The sequence below is a fragment of the Aulonocara stuartgranti genome (assembly GCF_965226115.1).
Source record: "Aulonocara stuartgranti genome assembly, chromosome: 1".
NCBI classification, from domain to species: Eukaryota; Metazoa; Chordata; class Actinopteri; order Cichliformes; family Cichlidae; genus Aulonocara; species Aulonocara stuartgranti.
In genome coordinates this window covers 34,159,681-34,181,310 of record NC_138939.1, presented here as the reverse complement: position 1 = coordinate 34,181,310, position 21,630 = coordinate 34,159,681, and the positions used below count along the sequence as shown (strand labels likewise).

Below are 21,630 nucleotides of genomic sequence, written 5' to 3'. Positions count from 1 at the left end.
CAGATTTGGTACAAGCCCCTGTGAGTCGTGTGACCCTCACCTCATATCGGCCCCTGTGGAGCCAAGAGAGTACGCAGATCTTCTTCCCTTTGTGTGCAGCAGAAGATGGTGAGAGTGGAGGTTTGTGTGACCTCCAGCTACCTTTTATTTGTTTCAGCTGGTTGACTTCAATAGAGCTGCTGTCAGCTGCCTGGCCATAATGTACATAATTTACACCTGTGATCTGACTCGTTCACTCCTCTCCTCTGCAGTATCTCCAGTCTGAAGTCTAGAGTCACCCCCAACACTGCCCCAACACACAGAGATACACAGATGAACATGCAGATGAACCCCCTGTTGATTCCCTTTTAATAAAGTCCTCGGTCCAATTTCATGTGCCGCGTGTTTCCTGTATTTCTGCAGCTGATACTCCACAGTGGAGTCCATTTACCTCAACAACAGCTTCTGCTCTCCTTCCGTCTACCTGCAGCCACTATCATACCCCTGCCTCCTAAATGGTTTTTTGAGTTGGGGGCCATTATGACAGCTATTATTTCCGTTATGTAAGACAGTGCAGTATAAGCAAAACAACAGGGTTTTCTAAGGGAAGAGGACGTTTTAATTTTACAGCCCACTGAATAGCTGTTGGAGTGTGTGTTGGCATGCAGGCTGCATTGCAGGTTTGCCAGCGGTGAGGATTCAACTAAAGAAAGATGTTGTACATCCTCCAGCACTCCACCCTTTTTTTTTCTTCTTTTTAAAAAAAAAAAAAGCATACATCCACACATGTGCACACACACGTAAATACAGCAATGCATACAAAAATCCACCCATGGCTTCTTTGGGTTGTGATTTTATTTCTGTGTGCGTGTGTGTGTGTATATGCACGTAGAGCTGGCCCCTGTGTGTGTCCGTCACTTCCTCCTGATGTTAATATCGGGATTGTAATTAAAGTGGCTCCTGTTGGTTGGGCAGGAGCATCCATCTCCTGTTTCCACTCCATCGCCAAAGTTTAAATGAAAAGCTCTATGTGACTTCCTCCCTTCACAGTCACGTCCTTAATAGATACTGTCTAAATACTTTAAAAAAATGGATGGAATTGATGGATTAGCTGATAAGACGTAATTTATTCTGACAATAAAGCGTAAAAATGTGAGACGCTGTTTTTTCTGAGTGAGCAAAGTTAATGGCGGCATGAACTGAAGGCATGGATGATTTTTTAGCAAGTATTTGCCTGTGGTTTGCCCAGAAATGCAGCATTAACGAAAGTAAATCGGGGTGTTTTAGCCACGTTTGGTCTGTGCTATTCTTTAAAAAAATTACTAGGTTCACTGTCATGTAAAGCCTCTCTTTTTCCTTTTCCTCACTTCCTCTTTCTCTCCAACACACGCACACACACACGCACACACATACACCTACAAAGCTGCGCAGACACGACTCTCTCCCCAGAGTCCTGACATTGTCCTCTAAATTACCCCAATAATGAGATTACAGTGTTTCCTTCTTGTGAAAGGGTGGTGGTGGGCGGGTGGGGTGTAGGGTGTAGGTGGGGGCCATTGCATTCTGGAAGAAGGTGATAGCAGCAGTAGAAGAGCAGCTGAGAGGGGAGAGACAGTTCAAGATAAGGATCGCTGCTACAGAAATGCACTCTGGGCCGCTGTGAGTAATTGTTCTGTCCTCTGTAACATTAGCTGTCATGATAATGGAATATTCACAGAGATTGATGCCCAAACTGGCTGGTCTGAAAGGAAGGATCATTTAAACAGCAGCACTGATCTCACAGTGCTTACCTGAACCTGACACATCGCCGGTCCACAGGCTGGAAATACACAGAACAGCGAATATGCCCCTGCACAAACCACGACAAGTTTTGATGTTACTCAAAAAAGGGGAAATAGTCGACCATAGTTTTATTAACTTTAGCTGGTGCTGTTTGTTTTGCATCTGTGATTATGTAAGGGGTCACTGGGGTCTAAGCAAGAATGGTAAAAGAGCGATAAATCTTCCAGATTTATAGCTAATATATGGAATGTGCCTCCACCTGGTCCAGAAGCTTGTATAATAGTAACAGTTAAATATTTGTGGTGTCTTCAGCTGTCTGAACCTACAGGGGACTATAATCTATGGCTTAGGGCACTTTTTATGTCTGCATTTTGGTTTATTTGATCCAGACCAGACCAGGGAGAACAGATTGTTCCAGTGGTCAAACTTTACACGTTGCAGTTTTCACCGGACTAGCGTGCTTTAACCTGCCATTAACTGCTCTGCAGAGCTATCACGGTACAGGAAAATGGAGTTGTAGTATGATGTTGCAGATCTTTGTAATGCGGTTTGTGGTCTCTGTTTCAGAATGGTTACAAACCTAATCAAAGTTAACTTGAAGTGACAGTGGGAGTGCTGTGTAATATTAAAATGTGACTCCTCGGGTTTAATACCATAAAATAAAATATTATAGACAGAATTATTCTTATTTTTTATTTAATTTAAAAATACTAGGAATAACCTTTGCCTTGGTTTTTAGATGCCACGTTGAAGAAGTGCTCACTGACAAACACGTAACAGTTGACTTATTTATTTATTTATTGCCAGTTATATTGGTGCAGCAGTAGGAAATATTCTGTCAGCATCAGCAGAAACTTAAAATTTAGATCCGAGGTTTTTCATGCTGTGCAAGGAATTTTTCTTCCCTCAAAATCCCTTTTCCCCTTAATTTCATGAAGATTTAATCTTTAAGACCATTAATTTCGGGGTGTTGGGTGTTGTTAGGGTTTCAGAATTCTGTGGAAAATGTTTAATTTGTTTAATGTAGGTTGATATAAAATTAATATTAGACATATGTCTGTATTTTCTACAGGTCCAACCAGCTGGAGGATAAAATTACACTGATCAAAGGTCGCATAGAAGATATCAAGCTCCCTGTAGAGAAGGTTGACATCATCATCTCAGAATGGATGGTCAGTACATATTTACACATAAATCCACAAGTGACAGTTTGTAACTAGCTGATCTTCATATTCAGTTTCCTGAGGTCTTGACAAAATGCACTAGTTTAATGGAGACTGCCTCTCTGTCTAAGCTCTTGCAGTATGTATTGGCATTTACTTAGCTACACTAGCAAACCAGACAACAATTGCAGGGAGCACTGTACTGGGTCTATTTCACTTTGGGGGTGCTGTCTACCTGGTTTTTGATCTACTCTTAAATCAATAGTTGACAATAATCGTACCTTACATAAATAAGTACATGTAAGCTGTATAACTTGCTGCAGCATGTTGGATCAACTGAAGCCTTTTCAGGCAGTTTTTAGGATAATCGGATAATAATGGATTACAATAGACCAGAAATGTTTGAACTAGTTTTTCAACATCACTCTGAGACAGGGCGATATTGCACAAATGCAAGAAAGCAGTCGTATTTATTTGTTAAATTATAAATATCCTACATACAGTGGGGCAAAAAAGTATTTAGTCAGCCACCGATTGTGCAAGTTCCCCCACCTAAAATGATGACAGAGGTCAGTAATTTGCACCAGAGGTACACTTCAACTGTGAGAGACAGAATGTGAAAAAAAAATCCATGAATCCACATGGTAGGATTTGTAAAGAATTTATTTGTAAAGCAGGGTGGAAAATAAGTATTTGGTCAATAACAAAAATACAACTCAATACTTTGCCAACAAAGGTTATGTTACAATAACAGAGGTCAAACGTTTACTATAGGTCTTTACCAGGTTTGCACACACAGTAGCTGGTATTTTGGCCCATTCCTCCATGCAGATCTTCTCGAGAGCAGTGATGTTTTGGGGCTGTCGCCGAGCAACACGGACTTTCAACTCCCGCCACAGATTTTCTATGGGGTTGAGGTCTGGAGACTGGCTAGGCCACTCCAGGACTTTCAAATGCTTCTTACGGAGCCACTCCTTTGTTGCCCGGGCGGTGTGTTTTGGATCATTGTCATGTTGGACGACCCAGCCTTGTTTCATCTTCAAAGTTCTCACTGATGGAAGGAGGTTTTGGCTCAAAATCTCACGATACATGGCCCCATTCATTCTGTCCTTAACACGGATCAGTCGTCCTGTCCCCCTGGGAGGAAAACAGCCCCATAGCATGATGTTTCCACCCCCATGCTTCACAGTAGGTATGGTGTTCTTGGGATGCAACTCAGTATTCTTCTTCCTCCAAACACGACGAGTTGAGTTTATACCAAAAAGTTCTACTTTGGTTTCATCTGACCACATGACATTCTCCCAATCCTCTGCTGTATCATCCATGTGCTCTCTGGCAAACTTCAGACGGGTCTGGACATGCACTGGCTTCAGCAGCGGAACACGTCTGGCACTGCGGGATTTGATTCCCTGCCGTTGTAGTGTGTTACTGATGGTGACCTTTGTTACTTTGGTCCCAGCTCTCTGCAGGTCATTCACCAGGTCCCCCCGTGTGGTTCTGGGATCTTTGCTCACCGTTCTCATGATCATTTTGACCCCACGGGATGAGATCTTGCGTGGAGCCCCAGATCGAGGGAGATTATCAGTGGTCTTGTATGTCTTCCATTTTCTGATGATTGCTCCCACAGTTGATTTTTTCACACCAAGCTGCTTGCCTATTGTAGATTCACTCTTCCCAGTCTGGTGCAGGTCTACAATACTTTTCCTGGTGTCCTTCGAAAGCTCTTTGGTCTTGGCCATGGCGGAGTTTGGAGTCTGACTGTTTGAGGCTATGGACAGGTGTCTTTTATACAGATGATGAGTTCAAACAGGTGCCATTCATACAGGTAACGAGTGGGGGACAGAAAAGCTTCTTACAGAAGACGTTACAGGTCTGTGAGAGCCAGAGATTTTCCTTGTTTGAGGTGACCAAATACTTATTTTCCACCCTAATTTACGAATAAATTCTTTACAAATCCTACCATGTGAATTCATGGATTTTTTTTTTCACATTCTGTCTCTCACAGTTGAAGTGTACCTCTGGTGAAAATTACTGACCTCTGTCATCATTTTAAGTGGGGGAACTTGCACAATCGGTGGCTGACTAAATACTTTTTTGCCCCACTGTATATGAGCACTGAAAAGCAAATCCTGCTAAAAAGTGACTCCAAGATTTCTTACAGTGTTACTGGAGGCCAATGTGATGCCATCCAGAGGAATTATCTCCTTAGACACCATGTTTCTAAGATTTGTGGGTCCATCATAGGTCATAAACTCATTTTCCGCCCGAGAAATGGAACTCTTTTAACAGATCTCTTCTAAAAAAATACACTCATAATATGAGGTTAATTTTTGAGTGAGTGTTTACAGGCTAATAAGGATTCAGAATCCAAGGTGGCAGCAGGATGGATTTATGTTTTAAATACGGCTCGGGCAGCCTAAATTCGGCCATGAGCTTCTCTGAATATCTTACCTGGAGCTGGAGGAGCAGTCTTCCTTCGCTGTGATGGCCATTTATCAGACAGATTCTGCTCAGCGATACATGCGGGACAGCCAAAGTTGAATGCACTGCTGAAGTCATACCTAATTCATGAGCATCCCGTATCTGTCCCCCCTCCACTACCTCCTCCATCCACTGTGAAACCCCAGGGTCACAAGCAGGGGTCGCCACGCAGAGCCTTCCTATCCTCTAAAGGGGGAAATTGAAATTCGGTGGCTGACATGCCAGTGGACCGTTGAAGGATAGGGGGCGTAATCTCTGATGACACTGGCTCACAGACTGATAATAAATCTAAGAATTCTCCAGTCACTTCTCATCAGGGCAGCGATGGTAGACATTTCTCAGAGTGACTTGGACTTGAGAAGCTGCCCTCCGATCTGCCTGTATAAAAAGGAAAAATGACAGTTGTCAAAGGAAGTAGGCTCTGTGGCTAGGGTAAACGGTCTTATATCCAGGTCGTGCCTTAATGTCTGAGAGAGTGTGTGGAGATGTGGTGGATGCATTTTTCATTTGAATTCTTTTATTCACCCACATCTTTAAAAAAAGAAAAAATAATGAAGCTGGCATTACGGTTGGAGGGTTTCACTGTAATACTGTACATGTAATATGCCTCAACAGTTAATCAAGTGAATTATATTGCACCAAGTTACAGGTTTTTATCATAGTTGCTATATTTTCATAGTTATTAATAATTTGAGAGAACACAGTGAATTAATAGTTCAGACCTTTCAAACTGAAGTAACTTGCTGATAGATTCAGATAGATGTGTGTCTTCATATCAGAGATGTTTATTTGATTGATTAATGGAGTGACCGCTCTTGTGCTGTCTGTGTAAATGCACACAATTCTCACTGTGATGAGGCTCGTGAGAGGCTCCTGCTGCTGTGTGACACTGCAGATGTAATAACAGCCAGAAGCAACAAACTGACTTCATCTGATATTTTATCAAATCACAGATTACAGTCATGTATTGTAGTCACATTGTAGACAGATGGCGTGTATTGTTAATCTGACATTGAATTCACCATTGAAAAGCCAGAGAGGGTTGTGTTTTGGGCACTGAGTGAGAAGGAGCTCAAGAACACAAAAAGGTTTCAAAGCTTTTTCAAAGCTTTTAGTGAGGTCATTTTGTGCAGCATGAGACTGAGACAGAACAATCACAACTTTAGTGAATCGAGTGACTCGAGAAGACAAATTAAGATGTTCTCTGTTAATGAGTTCAGACTTGTGTTATGTTTAAAGTCAGTTGTAAATGTTACTACTTTTGATGTGATAAGACTAAAGTCTCAACTTCTGTGGAAATGTGACCAGGCCACTTATTCAGGAATGAAGCCCACATCAGAATCTGTATGTGTTGGGCATTTTTTTGGTAATGCCCTGTTCTAGCAAGGTCTTAATGCTTACCACTGGTGTTGTCTGACCCAACTCAATACACACACATTAGTGCAGAATAGGCTCTCGGGGTATACTACAGAGAGTGCCCTAATTGGGTCAAAGCAAAGGCAGACATGCACAGGAGGGAATTTAGTAACTAAGAATAGATTAGCAACTGTAGTGCAGAGAATCTGCAAGCTTTTTGTTCTTTCCTGTGGTGTGTTGTTTTTATTCAACAAAAGTTGAATAAAAAGATCAGAATTAAAAACAGAGTAGTAGCGTAGAGCAGCCACACCACAGTAAGTTTCTGTGGCACGCTCTAATTGTAATTTGTAGACTAAATAGGCTTAACTAGGCTAAATGCAAGCTTTGTAGATCAAGAGAACGTATTGTGGTTGATGTGGCAAAGGAACCATGTCATATTTGAATAACCTCAAAACATGTTTTTCCTAACCTGGATTTTGTGATGATGAATTTTACATTAAAAGAAAAGATTTGTCTATTTTTATCTATCTGAAGCATATTTAATGAAAGAGCTTCACTAAGCTAAGGTTAAAGTTCGAGTAATTATGGTTGAAGAGAGACAAAGTTATGTCCAGCTGTTAGAGTTTATCGAGCAGATAGTGGTTGCAGGGCTAATAGACGGAGATGGGTGATGAATGTGGAGTATCTGTAGTGGTGGTGGTGGTGAAGGGGGCAAATGAGTGCCTTGTCTACTGTGGCAGTGTTTGAGAGACTGCCTTCAGCAACACCACTGTCATTTCATAACTCAGAGCATTGATCGGTCGTGTTTGTCAGCACACCAAAAAACAAACAGTGCCGAGCAGATAAGAGACCAGTGAGCTGATGGGGGGGAGGACAGCTGAGTTTCTCTAAGGCTAAGTGAAGATTGTTAGTCAGAGATCAATCAAAGATGGTGATTGATAGTGTTTAATGGCACAGACATGCAGACTTGTAAGGAGACAGGAGAGTTGGCTTTAACAAACTTTTCTTGTATAATACTTGAATCTCGCTTAAAAAGTCTTAAAATACGTATTTAAATCTTCATATTAGTAATAAACCACAACAAGGATAATTTTGTTCTATGATCTGCATTTGTCTGCCTGTATATGCGACAGTGTGAAAGTCATGAACTCTCTTCTTCTGGTTATAAACATGTTTCATACAAGAACCTACCGTGATGGCTCTTACAGTCGCTGGTATATATGGTCTGTTAGAAGTGGTATGTAAAGGTCTCCTCTTTATATTAATAAATGAGGAACACATTCAAAATAGACTTTACAGTCTCTGACCGGGAGTGATTACTCGTTATGTGCAGGATACAAACAATAAGTGCATCTGCTTTCGTTAGATTGTGTTTTTCTGTGATTGAGACTTAAAAGATGACCACATTTTGGGAAATCAGTTGATTGCTATTAACTCTATTGAATAAATTCTACCAACTTTTTCCAGTCTAAACAATAATCAGGTCTGAGTCGCTGTGTGGGGGTAAAGTCAAATTAAAGGCAGTTCTTCCTCTTTAGCCTCATTATCAGTGCTGGCAGCCTCACCTGCCCAAGAAAAGGGTGGTAGTCATCAGTCATCCTGTCCTTTAGTCTGTCAGTCAGTCCCAGACACACACTTACACAAAAACGCAACAGAAACACACACAGACACTCACAGAAGGACTGAGATGCAGCAAAATTGTCACACGCACAAACAAGCAGACACACACAACAGTGTAAGTGGCACAGGTGTGTCCGCGCTCTAATGAGGATTTATTGGCCGCGCTTACTTCCACAAGACCTTCAAATACTTCAGGTGGTTTTCAGCCAGCTGTAAAAACTAAAAACTTCTGCTCCTTGTTATATAACAGGCCATTGGTGGTGTGGCGATGTCCACATGCTCATAGAAGTTACTGCTTGCTGCTGCACAAACATACCAACTAGTTTTCTTTACTGTAAATTATGTCCTCAGTAGGGTCACGATAATAGAGTTTCAAACTCGATAACAATACCTGGGAAAGTGTGTGATGCTGTTTTAAGTTGTCTGATGTAATGCAAAAACAAGATTTACAAGATTTCTAAGATTGTTTCAGATACACAAACTGGTTTTGCTTATTTGTAGTTATTCCAACCTGAAATAATCTTAGAGTAATGTTAATGTTTTTTTCATTACATCTGACATTATAGATTATATTATAGTATATTATATAATAATAACAATATATTATATTATAGAATATTATATTAAAAAATACTGCTGACTTGATAAAGATTCTCTTCTCAGCAGCTGATAGCACCTTATAAAACTGAAGTTAAAAGTCTTGTATTATACATTAAAACACTAAACTTTAAAATATTTTGCAAACTTAATAAAACAGTTCTAGTTGGTTGTGTGAAACTCTTACCACCATCTAAAAACCTAATTGATTTCAGTCTCTAATACGGCCTCTAATAACCTTGTACCTGCACTGCAAATACACTATCTTCCATCTCTATCTCTCATTTGCATGTCTTTAAATGGAAATTATACTGCATTCGCCAAGCGTTAACACCCTAAAAATCTATTACAGGGATTTGTGTGTGTGATATGTTGATGATAATTCAGTGTCATCCAATCCTGGATGGTACAGAAGAGGCTCATTGATGTAGAGGTGCTGCCTTGAGTGTTCAGTGAAGCATGGACCTATTCCCCCACACATGCATTCATTCATGCACACCATCTCCTTTATTTTGCCTTGGCCCTCCTGGGACTGGAAGCGATGATGATCTGCAGTAATTGAGGAAAACGTGTTGTGAGTGCAGAAGGAGAGAGGAGGTACTGAGGAGCGGAGGAAAGTGTAAATTGCTGATGCAGATTTTGTACCAAAATTCTTCATGCTAGCAATAACAGAAAGCAACTCAATCTCCAAAGGGTTGATAGGCACAAAATGTGTAGCTATTAGATACAAAGTTTTCAATACGTCTTCACCAAGTACATACATGAAGACACAGTAATTATAAAAGTTTTCTTTGTAGAGTTTCTAAAGAATACTTATGCTTAAGAGATAATAACCCAGTGAAATATCTAAATATCTAATCTATTCTTGACAGATGTAAAACTGAAAAAGAAAGGAAAAAAGAAATACATATTTTTTTCCTTTATGTAGATCGATCTATCTATCTATCTATCTATCTATCTATCTATCTATCTATCTATCTATCTATCTATCTATCTATCTATCTATCTATCTATCTATCTATCTATCTATCTATCTATCTATCTATCTATCTATCTATCTATCTATCTATCTATCTATCTGTGTGTGTGTGTGTGTGTGTGTGTGTATATATATGTGTGTGTGTGTATATATATATGTATGTGTGTGTGTGTATATATATGTATGTGTGTGTGTGTATATATATGTATGTGTGTGTGTGTGTGTGTGTATATATGTATATATGTGTGTGTGTATATATGTATATGTATATACAACGAACATCCAAGAATACATTGGGAAGATGGCCCCAACTGACCGAGTGCTCAGTGAATACCTCAGGCAGCAGAAACCCAAGAAAGAGGAGGGAGACGAGGAACCATCATGGAAGGACAGGCCCCTGCACGGTATGTACCACCGGCAGATAGAGGAGGTGGCTGATATCCAGAAATCCTACCAGTGGCTGGACAAAGCTGGACTGAAAGACAGCACAGAGGCACTAATCATGGCAGCACAAAAACAAGCTCTGAGTACAAGATCCATAGAGGCTGGGGTCTATCACACCAGGCAAGACCCCAGGTGCAGGCTGTGTAAAGATGCCCCAGAGACAATCCAGCACATAACAGCAGGGTGCAAGATGCTAGCAGGCAAGGCATACATGGAACGCCATAACCAAGTGGCCAGCATAGTGTACAGGAACATCTGTGCCGAGTATAAACTGGAAGTCCTGAGGTCAAAATGGGAGATGCCCCCAAGGGTGGTGGAGAATGACCGAGCTAAGATCCTGTGGGACTTCCAGATACAGACGGACAAAATGTTGGTGGCTAACCAACCGGACATAGTGGTGGTAGACAAACAGAAGAAGACGGCCGTAGTGATCGATGTAGCGGTTCCGAATGACAGCAATATCAGGAAGAAGGAACACGAGAAGCTGGAGAAATACCAAGGGCTCAGAGAAGAGCTTGAGAGGATGTGGAGGGTGAAGGTAACGGTGGTCCCCGTGGTAATCGGAGCACTAGGTGCGGTGACTCCCAAGCTAGGCGAGTGGCTCCAGCAGATCCCGGGAATAACATCGGAGATCTCTGTCCAGAAGAGCGCAGTCCTGGGAACAGCTAAGATACTGCGCAGAACCCTCAAGCTCCCAGGCCTCTGGTAGAGGACCCGAGCTTGAAGGATAAACCGCCCGCAGGGGCGTGCTGGGTGTTTTATATATATATATATACAGTGGGGCAAAAAAGTATTTAGTCAGCCACCGATTGTGCAAGTTCCCCCACCTAAAATGATGACAGAGGTCAGTAATTTGCACCAGAGGTATACTTCAACTGTGAGAGACAGAATGTGAAAAAAAAATCCATGAATCCACATGGTAGGATTTGTAAAGAATTTATTCGTAAATCAGGGTGGAAAATAAGTATTTGGTCAATAGCAAAAATACAACTCAATACTTTGTAACATAACCTTTGTTGGCAATAACAGAGGTCAAACGTTTACTATAGGTCTTTACCAGGTTTGCACACACAGTAGCTGGTATTTTGGCCCATTCCTCCATGCAGATCTTCTCGAGAGCAGTGATGTTTTGGGGCTGTCGCCGAGCAACATGGACTTTCAACTCCCGCCACAGATTTTCTATGGGGTTGAGGTCTGGAGACTGGCTAGGCCACTCCAGGACTTTCAGATGCTTCTTACGGAGCCACTCCTTTGTTGCCCGGGCGGTGTGTTTTGGATCATTGTCATGTTGGAAGACCCAGCCGCGTTTCATCTTCAAAGTTCTCACTGATGGAAGGAGGTTTTGGCTCAAAATCTCACGATACATGGCCCCATTCATTCTGTCCTTAACACGGATCAGTCGTCCTGTCCCCTTGGCAGAAAAACAGCCCCATAGCATGATGTTTCCACCCCCATGCTTCACAGTAGGTATGGTGTTCTTGGGATGCAACTCAGTATTCTTCTTCCTCCAAACACGACGAGTTGAGTTTATACCAAAAAGTTCTACTTTGGTTTCATCTGACCACATGACATTCTCCCAATCCTCTGCTGTATCATCCATGTGCTCTCTGGCAAACTTCAGACGGGCCTGGACATGCACTGGCTTCAGCAGCGGAACACGTCTGGCACTGCGGGATTTGATTCCCTGCCGTTGTAGTGTGTTACTGATGGTGACCTTTGTTACTTTGGTCCCAGCTCTCTGCAGGTCATTCACCAGGTCCCCCCGTGTGGTTCTGGGATCTTTGCTCACCGTTCTCATGATCATTTTGACCCCACGGGATGAGATCTTGCGTGGAGCCCCAGATCGAGGGAGATTATCAGTGGTCTTGTATGTCTTCCATTTTCTGATGATTGCTCCCACAGTTGATTTTTTCACACCAAGCTGCTTGCCTATTGTAGATTCACTCTTCCCAGTCTGGTGCAGGTCTACAATACTTTTCCTGGTGTCCTTCGAAAGCTCTTTGGTCTTGGCCATGGCGGAGTTTGGAGTCTGACTGTTTGAGGCTATGGACAGGTGTCTTTTATACAGATGATGAGTTCAAACAGGTGCCATTCATACAGGTAACGAGTGGGGGACAGAAAAGCTTCTTACAGAAGACGTTACAGGTCTGTGAGAGCCAGAGATTTTCCTTGTTTGAAGTGACCAAATACTTATTTTCCACCCTAATTTACGAATAAATTCTTTACAAATCCTACCATGTGAATTCATAGATTTTTTTTTCACATTCTGTCTCTCACAGTTGAAGTGTACCTCTGGTGCAAATTACTGACCTCTGTCATCATTTTAGGTGGGAGAACTTGCACAATCGGTGGCTGACTAAATACTTTTTGTCAGGTGCGCATTCGCTGTCAAAATAAAAAACGCGCACAAGGGTTAGGGTTAAATTTAAAAACTGTACTTTTGAGTTAAAATATATATTTATAATTTTAATAAATGACAAATTAAAAATGCATGAACATTTTTTGTATCGAAAAAATATCGAACCGTGACACAAAAGTATCGAACCGAACCGAACCGTGAATTTTGTGTATCGTTGCACCCCTAATATATATATATATATATATATATATATATATATACACATATATATATATATATATATATGTGTGTGTGTGTGTGTGTGTGTGTGTGTGTGTGTGTATATATGTATATATATGTGTGTGTGTGTGTGTGTGTGTGTGTGTGTGTGTGTGTATGTATAGATGCATGTGTATTATCCCACTCAGGGCGATTGTGTTTTATATGCTAATTTGGTTAATGGGTATAAGCTGCTCCAGCCCATTCTCATTAGGTTTTCATTAGTCTCTTTTATGGAAATGCACAGTGACTATAGTGTCAAGTATCCAAACAGCCTGACTGTCTGAAAGGAAGTCAAGGGAGCTGTTTCCTCGCACTTAGCTTGCCTGTCTGTGGTACTGAGCCCTTCAGGCAGGTGGATCAATATGTGGAAATGGTATAAAAAAAGTTAGTAAGTCACTGTAGTGGTGAGATTTAATCTTGTTTTTCTTAACACAAGTCAATACATATAAAGTGCAGTTCAAAAAATGAAGAGGGGAAAAATAAACTCTTTCTTGGTTTACTTTTCATGGAACTATTAAAAAAACAAAACAACTCAGGCTCATCCCTCTATTATTATTCACTGGTATTGATTAACCAACTTGTCAGGGACAGTGTATACAGCTGGTAAAATAAGTACTGAAGTAAATATATTGCTAAAGTTGCCATTGACATGAACTTCTTACCAGATGTCGGTAACAACCCATCCAATCTGCAAATGCAAAGAGATCAAAACATAGATGTCCATAAATTAGGTTATATTTAAGTTGTGTGTAATGATGAAATATGAACCAGGGAAAATGTATTGAACATATGAAGAAAGGGGGTGCAAAAAGACATGGAAAGTCATAACACCAGCATAAATCTATCAGTAATTAGAAAGCAATCCTGCCACTTAGTGCAAATTAATATCAGCTGTTTCAGTCCCATCTGATGGCCTATAAAAAGGTGTCTCATTACCAAGATGTCACATAAGAAACACCTCACGAGGTCTCTCATGACCTTTACAACCTTATTGTTGCAAAACATACTAATGGCACTGGTTACAGAAGAATTTCAAAACTACTGAAGGTTCCAGTGAGCACTTTTGGCACTATCATCCGGAAGTGGAAAGAACATAATTTCACCATGAACCGTCCACGACCAGGTGCTCCCGCAAGATTTTAGACAGAGGAGTAGAAATAACAATCAGAACAGTTGTCCAAGACCCAAGGATCACTTGTGGAGAGCTACAGAAACAAGACTGAAGACTGGATTGCTAAAGAAAAAACACGTTGAAGCACATTTAAAGTTTACTGAAGAACATTTAGACAAACCTGTGAAATACTGGGAGACTATAGTCTGGTCAGATGAGACCAAAATTCGATGCTCTTTGGATGCTGTAATACACACCATGTTAGTTGGAGGTGGGAACATAATGGTGAGGGGCTCTTTTTTCCAGCATACGGCACTGGCAAGCTTCATTTAATTGAGGAAAGAATAATTGGAAAAGTGAACAGAGACATTCTTGATAAAAAAAGAAAAAAGAAATTGCTGCCATCTACCAGGATGATAAAGACGGGTGGACTTTTCAGCTAGACACTGATCCCAAACACACATTCCAGGAAACTCTCAGTTGGTTTGAAAGAAAGAAAAAGCTGCTAGAATGGCCCTACCAATCACCAGACCTGAATCCGACTGAAAATCTATGGAAATAACTAAAGTTCACAGAAGGGCCCCCATAATAATAATGATAATAATAATAATAATAATAATAATAATAATAATAATAACTTTATTTATAAAGCGCTTTCAAACAAAGTGCTGTACAGCTATCTGAAACTAAAAACATAAATAAATAAAAGCGATACATAGCAATACAAATAAAAAACACAATACAAGTTAAAAACAAGTCATAGAATTAAGACATGTAAGATAGGGTGAACAAATGTGTCTTCAACTTAGTTTTAAAAACCTCCACAGAGCATTCCTGCCTAATATCTTGAGGGAGGGTGTTCCACAGAAACGGGGCACGAAAAGAAAAAGCACGCTCTCCAGTTGTCTTTTTTCTGGCTCTAGGAACCTTTAGAAGGCCAGAGTCCTGAGATCATAGAGCACGGGATGAAACATAAAGGTGTAAAAGGTCGGAGAGGTATGAAGGTGCCAATCATTTAAAGCCTTATAGGTGAGCAGCAGGACCTTAAAATCTGCTGGAACCTGACAAGATAGCCAATGAAGAGATCTCATTACAGGGGTGTGGTGGGGCATGGTCTGCGGTGCCGTGCAGAGGAGGCGGACGCACCTGCACGGCATCCGCAATCACACCCCACCGAATTAAATATTGTACTGGGTCCTGTGGTTGGCGTTGTTGTTGTGGTCGTTATGTTGAGCTGGCAGCGGGAGAGCTGAGCTCTGGGTGCGGATGTACAGCAACCCTGAAAGTGTTAATAAAGTATGCTGCAAAGCATGAACGTGCACCAGGGTCTGCCGTGGTCGTTTACAGTGGTGCCGAAACCCAGGAAGGGAGGCACGGCGGGTCCAGGGATCAGTGTTTTGAGACATTTTTTTTTACATCACCTCACACCACAACCCCCCACCAACCCCTGAGTCCCCGTGTTTTAACACGGCGGGCGTGATTGCGGATGCCGTGCAGGTGCATCTGCACGGCACCGCAGACCACGCCCCACCACAAGGGGTAATGTGCCAAATTTCCCAAGCAGCTGCATTTTGCACCATCTGTAGACCTCTAAAACTTTTCTTTAGTAGCCCAGAAAGAAGAGCATTACAATAATCAATACGTGAAGACACAAATGCATGGACAAGAACCTCTGCATTGTCGCTTGACAAAACTTGTCTGATTTTGGCTATGCTCCACAAATGATAAAAGGTGGTCTTTGTTATCTCTTTTACATGAGACTCGAAGGAGAGCACCATGTCAAACCACACGCCCAAGTTTTTTTTACCTTGTCCCTGCAATTTATGACATTGTCATCAATTTTCAAGATGAAACTTTGGGACAAGTGCTGAAATTTTTGTGGTCCAATGACCATCAACTCTGTCTTATCAGTATTTAGTAGCAAGAAGTTATCCGATAACCAGCCCCTAATTGCACATAGACAAGGTTCTAGTTTAGAGACTTCAGCACAATTTCCAATGGTTAGAGGAACATAAAGCTGCAGGTCATCAGTGTAACAATGAAAGGTTACATTAAAAGAACGTAAAAGAAGACCAAGAGGCAGCAGATACATAGCAAACAGCAATAAACGGCAAAAGAGCAAAACGGGACAGGCAAAAAAAAAAAAAACAGCAATAGAAAACAGAACCTTCAGGATTTGAAGACTGGAAGAAATCACACCTGAGCAATGCATGCAACTACTTTCTCCAGGTGTTTTAAAGCTGTCATTACCAACAAAGGCTTTTGTAGCACTTTAAAAAATATATTTACTTAGAAAATTGGAGATGTGTTCAATACTCATTTTATGTGCTGTAAATAAAGATAATAGAACTTTGGCTGTAAAAGAAAACTTGTTTTGAGATCATGTCAATTTCATCTGTTTTTAGTACAGAGATGGTCTCCAGCCTGGTTTGTAAACCGTGAGGTAACTGAAAGAAAATGAGAAGCAGCTGAATAGGAAAGAACATGCATAGATTCCAGTCGTGATACATATTAACATGCGTGTTTAGTATAAAAGTATGAAATGCAAGTTGCCTAAATTTTTTAACCACAGTCACACAGACCTAATGCAGACTTAATGTAGCATTAATTTGTGTGTGTTTGTGTGTGTAAAATAATGGATGTAGCTTCCAGGTACAAAGAAAACCCCCAAAACTAACCAAATGTGAAGTGCCTAAAGCCTGTATTCAATCTGAAGGCCACCAGATGGCATTAGCTGTGGTTACAAAAAGAATTTGGGTACTATAGAAGTCTACGAGAAAACAGCTTTCTGACTTTACCACTGTAAACACCTTTCTGCTACGTTTATGGTCTCAGTCACTCGCTTTTGGTTATTGAATAAAAAATTAAGTCTATTTTGTAAGTCTTGGTCATCGGTCACCTCAAGACGCTTTATATTGTAAGGCAAAGACCCTACAATATTACAGAGAACCCCCCCCCCCCCCCCCCCCAAACAATTAGACGGCCTCCTATGAGCAAGCACTTTGTGACAGTGGGAAGGAAAAACTCCCTTTTAATACGAAGAAACTGCCAACAGAACCAGGCTCAGGGAGCAGCAGCCACCTGCTGCAACCAGTTGGAGGTAAGGTGAGGGGAGTCATGTCATTACAAATTATACAGTTTTCAGTTTTCAGTTTTATTTGTCATATGCAAGTTAGCACAGGGTCAACATTGCAATGAAATGTGTTTGACGAGCAGCAGTCACTCAGCAGCATGGTACAGTAGGAGAAAATATAATAAAATATAATAAAATAAAATAATAAAAAAAATAGAAAAATAGTAAGGAGCAAAATATTAGAGAGACATGGTAAAAGAGAAAAGATGACTAAATATATATGTATCTATAAATATAAATATATGTACACTGGTGATTAAATAAGAAAATCTTGAAAAGAAATATGACGGGAGGGCAGATGGGATATTGCACAGGAATGAGCAGCAGAAAATTACAGTATTGCACTTTTAAATATAAATATCAATAACTTAAATATAAATATCAATAACCTACACCTAGAGTGAAGCATTTCCAGAAAGAAGTGAAATACCATCATTTGTACTTGGTGTGGATACACTGCTCTGTCATCACAAACAGAGTGAATCGTGTTGCTCTTGGAGCTATTAAATCCTGACCAACTGTTACCACTGTAATCTAGGAAAGAGAATGTTTCAGAGTTGGTTGACTCTATACAGTGTTTGTTAGAGCTGTGAAAACAAGAGAAACAGCATTTACTGCAAGATTACTAGATCAAGATTACTATTGCATTAGCTTTTTGAGCAAGCTGCAGCCTATTAAAAGTCACTTAACTGAGGCATTATCCTTACTTAGTGGACCAGGGACATGTAGTTACTTCTCTGGGAAGGTAAACGCTAAGTTAGTGTGCAGATTACAGTGAATAATCTTCACTGACTGGCTTTTAACTTGTTATAGGCCCATCATATGCTGCATAATACAATTTTATTGTCTTACTAATAGCCCGGGATAACTTTTAACACATGTTCACCGATGGCTTCTTGTTGCTTAAAGTTTTCTTGTCAGGCAAACCTAAATACTGAAGCCTTATTGTCCTGTGTGAACTGAAATAGACCAGTGTCTCCATGTATTTTTTATTATTTGGTCATTAACATCGCACACAGCAAAATCTCCAGTGTTAAATTAACACTGGAGAGTGTCTATATGGGTCCACACCTCTGAGTGTTAAATACAACACTGTTGACAGTGTTATATGTTTAAAAGTAACCTAGTCAGTTTTGAAGATTAACAAAGACTAACACTGAGCAGTGCTGATTTTCTAACACTGGAAAATAACTCAAAATGTTAGAAATATTCCAGTGTTAGAAAATCAGCACTGCTCAGTGTTAGCCATTGTTAATCTTCAAAACTGACTAGGTTACTTTTAAACATATAACACTGTCAAACGTGTTAATTTAACACTCAACAGTGTTGTATTTAACACTCAGAGGTGTGGACCCATATAGACACTCTCCAGTGTTAATTTAACACAGGAGATTTTGCTGTGCAGATGTATAAGTTAGGGAGGTGTGGTAGTTGATGTTGGAAGGACATGCAAAGCGGCCAGCGGTGTGGCAGTGGTGTTGGTGTGGGGGTCAGTAATTTTGGAGCATTGTTGATGATAAAAACAAGGTGTGACTGCTTTCAGGCATCTCTCTCTTATGTCCTCCTTCCTTCAAGTGAACCAGTGTCCCGTGAAATTGGGCTCTAAATTACAAGACTAGTGTGCTCTGTGCAAGGGGTTTAAAAACGACTCGCTCTGCAGCTAAGGACATTGACTGGACCACAACAGTCAGCAAACAGGCGATCCGCAGGCCTGACTTTGGTTTGAGACTGGTGTAGTGTTGATAAAGGGAAACAATCTCTCTGTTTATCTCCTTGTGGAGGATGTGACGGTTATATCTGTTTCATCACTGTCATCATTATCAGCGTCAGCCCATGACAGAGATGGTGACGATTTTGGAGTTCCAGTTATAAATCAGAGCTGTTTCCCTGTTTGTCGTCCCCCCCCCCCCTCTCTTCTACCTCCAGCGAGAGATCGTCTTTATTTGAATAATAAGGCTCTTATCTCAGTGAGTTGCTAATGTGCCGGCCACTGCATTTCCTCAGTATCACTCTGTCTTCTTCCCCTCTGTTTTGTCCTTAATCATACATGCCTACTAACCCACACACCGCTCATTCACTTTTTATCTTCTGTCCTGGACCTCACCTCTCCTTGTCCCTCTTTCCCTCCACTGAAGGTAATATAGAGATACTGGATTCTTAAACATAAATCAGTCTGTTTTTTCCAGAAGTTTTTCCATCATATTGAGTTCACACTACAGATTTAATCAGCTGTCTCACTTGTAGAGGACTCTTCACTATAGTGCTAGCAAGCCATTTCTGAAATATTAAACTGCCCATCAGTTAAATCACAGCACAATTGAACTTGGTAAAAGACAAACTCAGGCATGTAAGCCTTAAAATGTTGAGCTTAAAATACAGATCTGAAAGCAGTCATGGGCGTCTTCATTCCTGAGAAAGTCAGTCAATGCTTTGACAGCTTTGAAAAGACTGTCGTGGATCATCAGTTACAGGATGTGCATGTACTGATTTGTCTCTGCCTCAACATCCCAGATGGAGATGTAACCTCCCCATATGTTTGAACCCGCCCAAATCATATGCTGAAAAATAACATACCGAAGTGGCCAGGCTTTTCTGATTGGTTGATCCTTTGGTTGGACTGGCAGTAGGTGGAAAAGGCCATTTGTCAGCAGTATCTGCCACTCAGGTCGAAGCCAATAAGATGTGGACAAAAATCTATTTCAGCATTAATGGAATAATACCACGGTTAATGTGCCACCTACTGGAGCAGAACACAAGGTCAACCCGAGGTCAGATCCATGGATGCTGGGTTGCAGATATCCCTTGATTCACAGTCATGGCCATGTCAGATTAAAAAAAATAACCCTGCCATGAACTCCTTGAGAAACATGTTCTAACCTCTTTTTTTGTTCATTAACCCCTAACTCTAACTTTAAGATGTTGGGATAGTGATGTGTATTTCCTCTCCTCCTAGGGTTACTTCTTGCTGTTTGAATCCATGTTGGACTCTGTCCTGTATGCCAGAGACCTCTACTTGGCTGACGGGGGCTCGGGTACGTCACATCTTCTGTTGCGTTAAGTCATCATTACAAGATCAAGACAGCAGAAAGGATGGTTACATCACAGCCAGTTGTTAGGCTAATGATAGGATTACATTGAGAAATGTTCTTCAGAGAAATGGGAGTGCATGCGAATGTGTTAATCACTCAAAACTGAGTGTGTGTGTGTGTGTGTGTGTGTGTGTGTGTAACTTTGTAATTCCTGTTTCAGACTGAGACCAAAGGGATGCAATTGAATTCACAGGCCAGTTTAATTTTACTGTGGACGTATCAGTGTCAGCCAGTTAATGGAAGTCATCAGTGGCTATTATATTAACAGGGATTGTTTGGATTGGTTTCCTTCTATTTTTTACTTATGTCAGATGGTACACATTGATGCAGAGTTTGGCCTCCAAACTTTCGATTTTTGCCTCAGTAGCAACTTGGTTAGGTGTTTTTAGGATATTTGGGTCAAAATGATTGGACCTTATAATGGAAACTACAGCCTGACACACATGGAAAGACCTCTCTCTCAGGTCACCCCACCCCTGCCAAAGTCCCAATTTAATGACATGTGCCAAATGTGAGGGAGCTAAAGAACGGTTCCACCACAGTGCCTTTAGTGGCTCTTGGGGAAATGAGAGCGAGGTCTCACATGCACACACATGTACACACATGTACACACACAGAGGGACAGCCAGAATGCGTATAGAGACAGATCTGTTAGTGAGAGAAATCAGACAAGTGAACGTTTGAAGTACGTGAAGCAAAGCTTAAAGGTCAAGATAACGTATGGTTCATCATGAGCCTTATGGTCATAGCACAAGCTGCTCTCATTGCCTCTACTGAACCGTCGCTCCACCAGAACTGCAGAATGTCAAATGAAAACACTCAAAAACAAGAAAAACATCTGACAGCAACATGGACTTAAAGCAGTGGAGCATTTGAGTGTCTGTCTGTAATGTCATCAACAGGATATAAAATCCAAAGTTAACCCGAGGTACCCTCATTTAGATTACTTGCATGTAACAGCAGCGTGATTAAGTGACTTTTGTTTTCCCATAAATGCACTTCTCATAGTTCATTATCTTCTACACTTACCTACAGACAGCTCAATCAAGTTATTGCATGTTACTTTTGACAAAGTAATTCCAGCAGCATGTTCCTCCCTGCTCCCATTGTGGCTTCACTATTCCCAAAGGAGTTTTTAGGAGTTCATTGCTTAGATATAATAATAATGAATAATAAAACACGCTAGGAGGGACAAATGATGGTAATTATTTTTGTGTTATAAAAGTATTTCATGCTTTTTCATTTTTGGCTCTCTCAGATATGTTTGATTTGATAA

General features: G+C 40.9%; 1 protein-coding gene across 1 annotated transcript in view; it reads left to right on the top strand.

The window, feature by feature from the left end:
• prmt3 (protein arginine methyltransferase 3) overlaps positions 1 to 21,630 on the top strand; it is a 64,243-nt gene that overhangs the window by 8,493 nt on the left and 34,120 nt on the right. The window contains exons 10-11 of the mRNA XM_082535557.1: positions 2,834 to 2,933; positions 20,219 to 20,297. Coding sequence (XP_082391683.1) covers positions 2,834 to 2,933; positions 20,219 to 20,297 — 179 coding nt within the window. The remainder of the gene's footprint in view (positions 1 to 2,833; positions 2,934 to 20,218; positions 20,298 to 21,630) is intronic.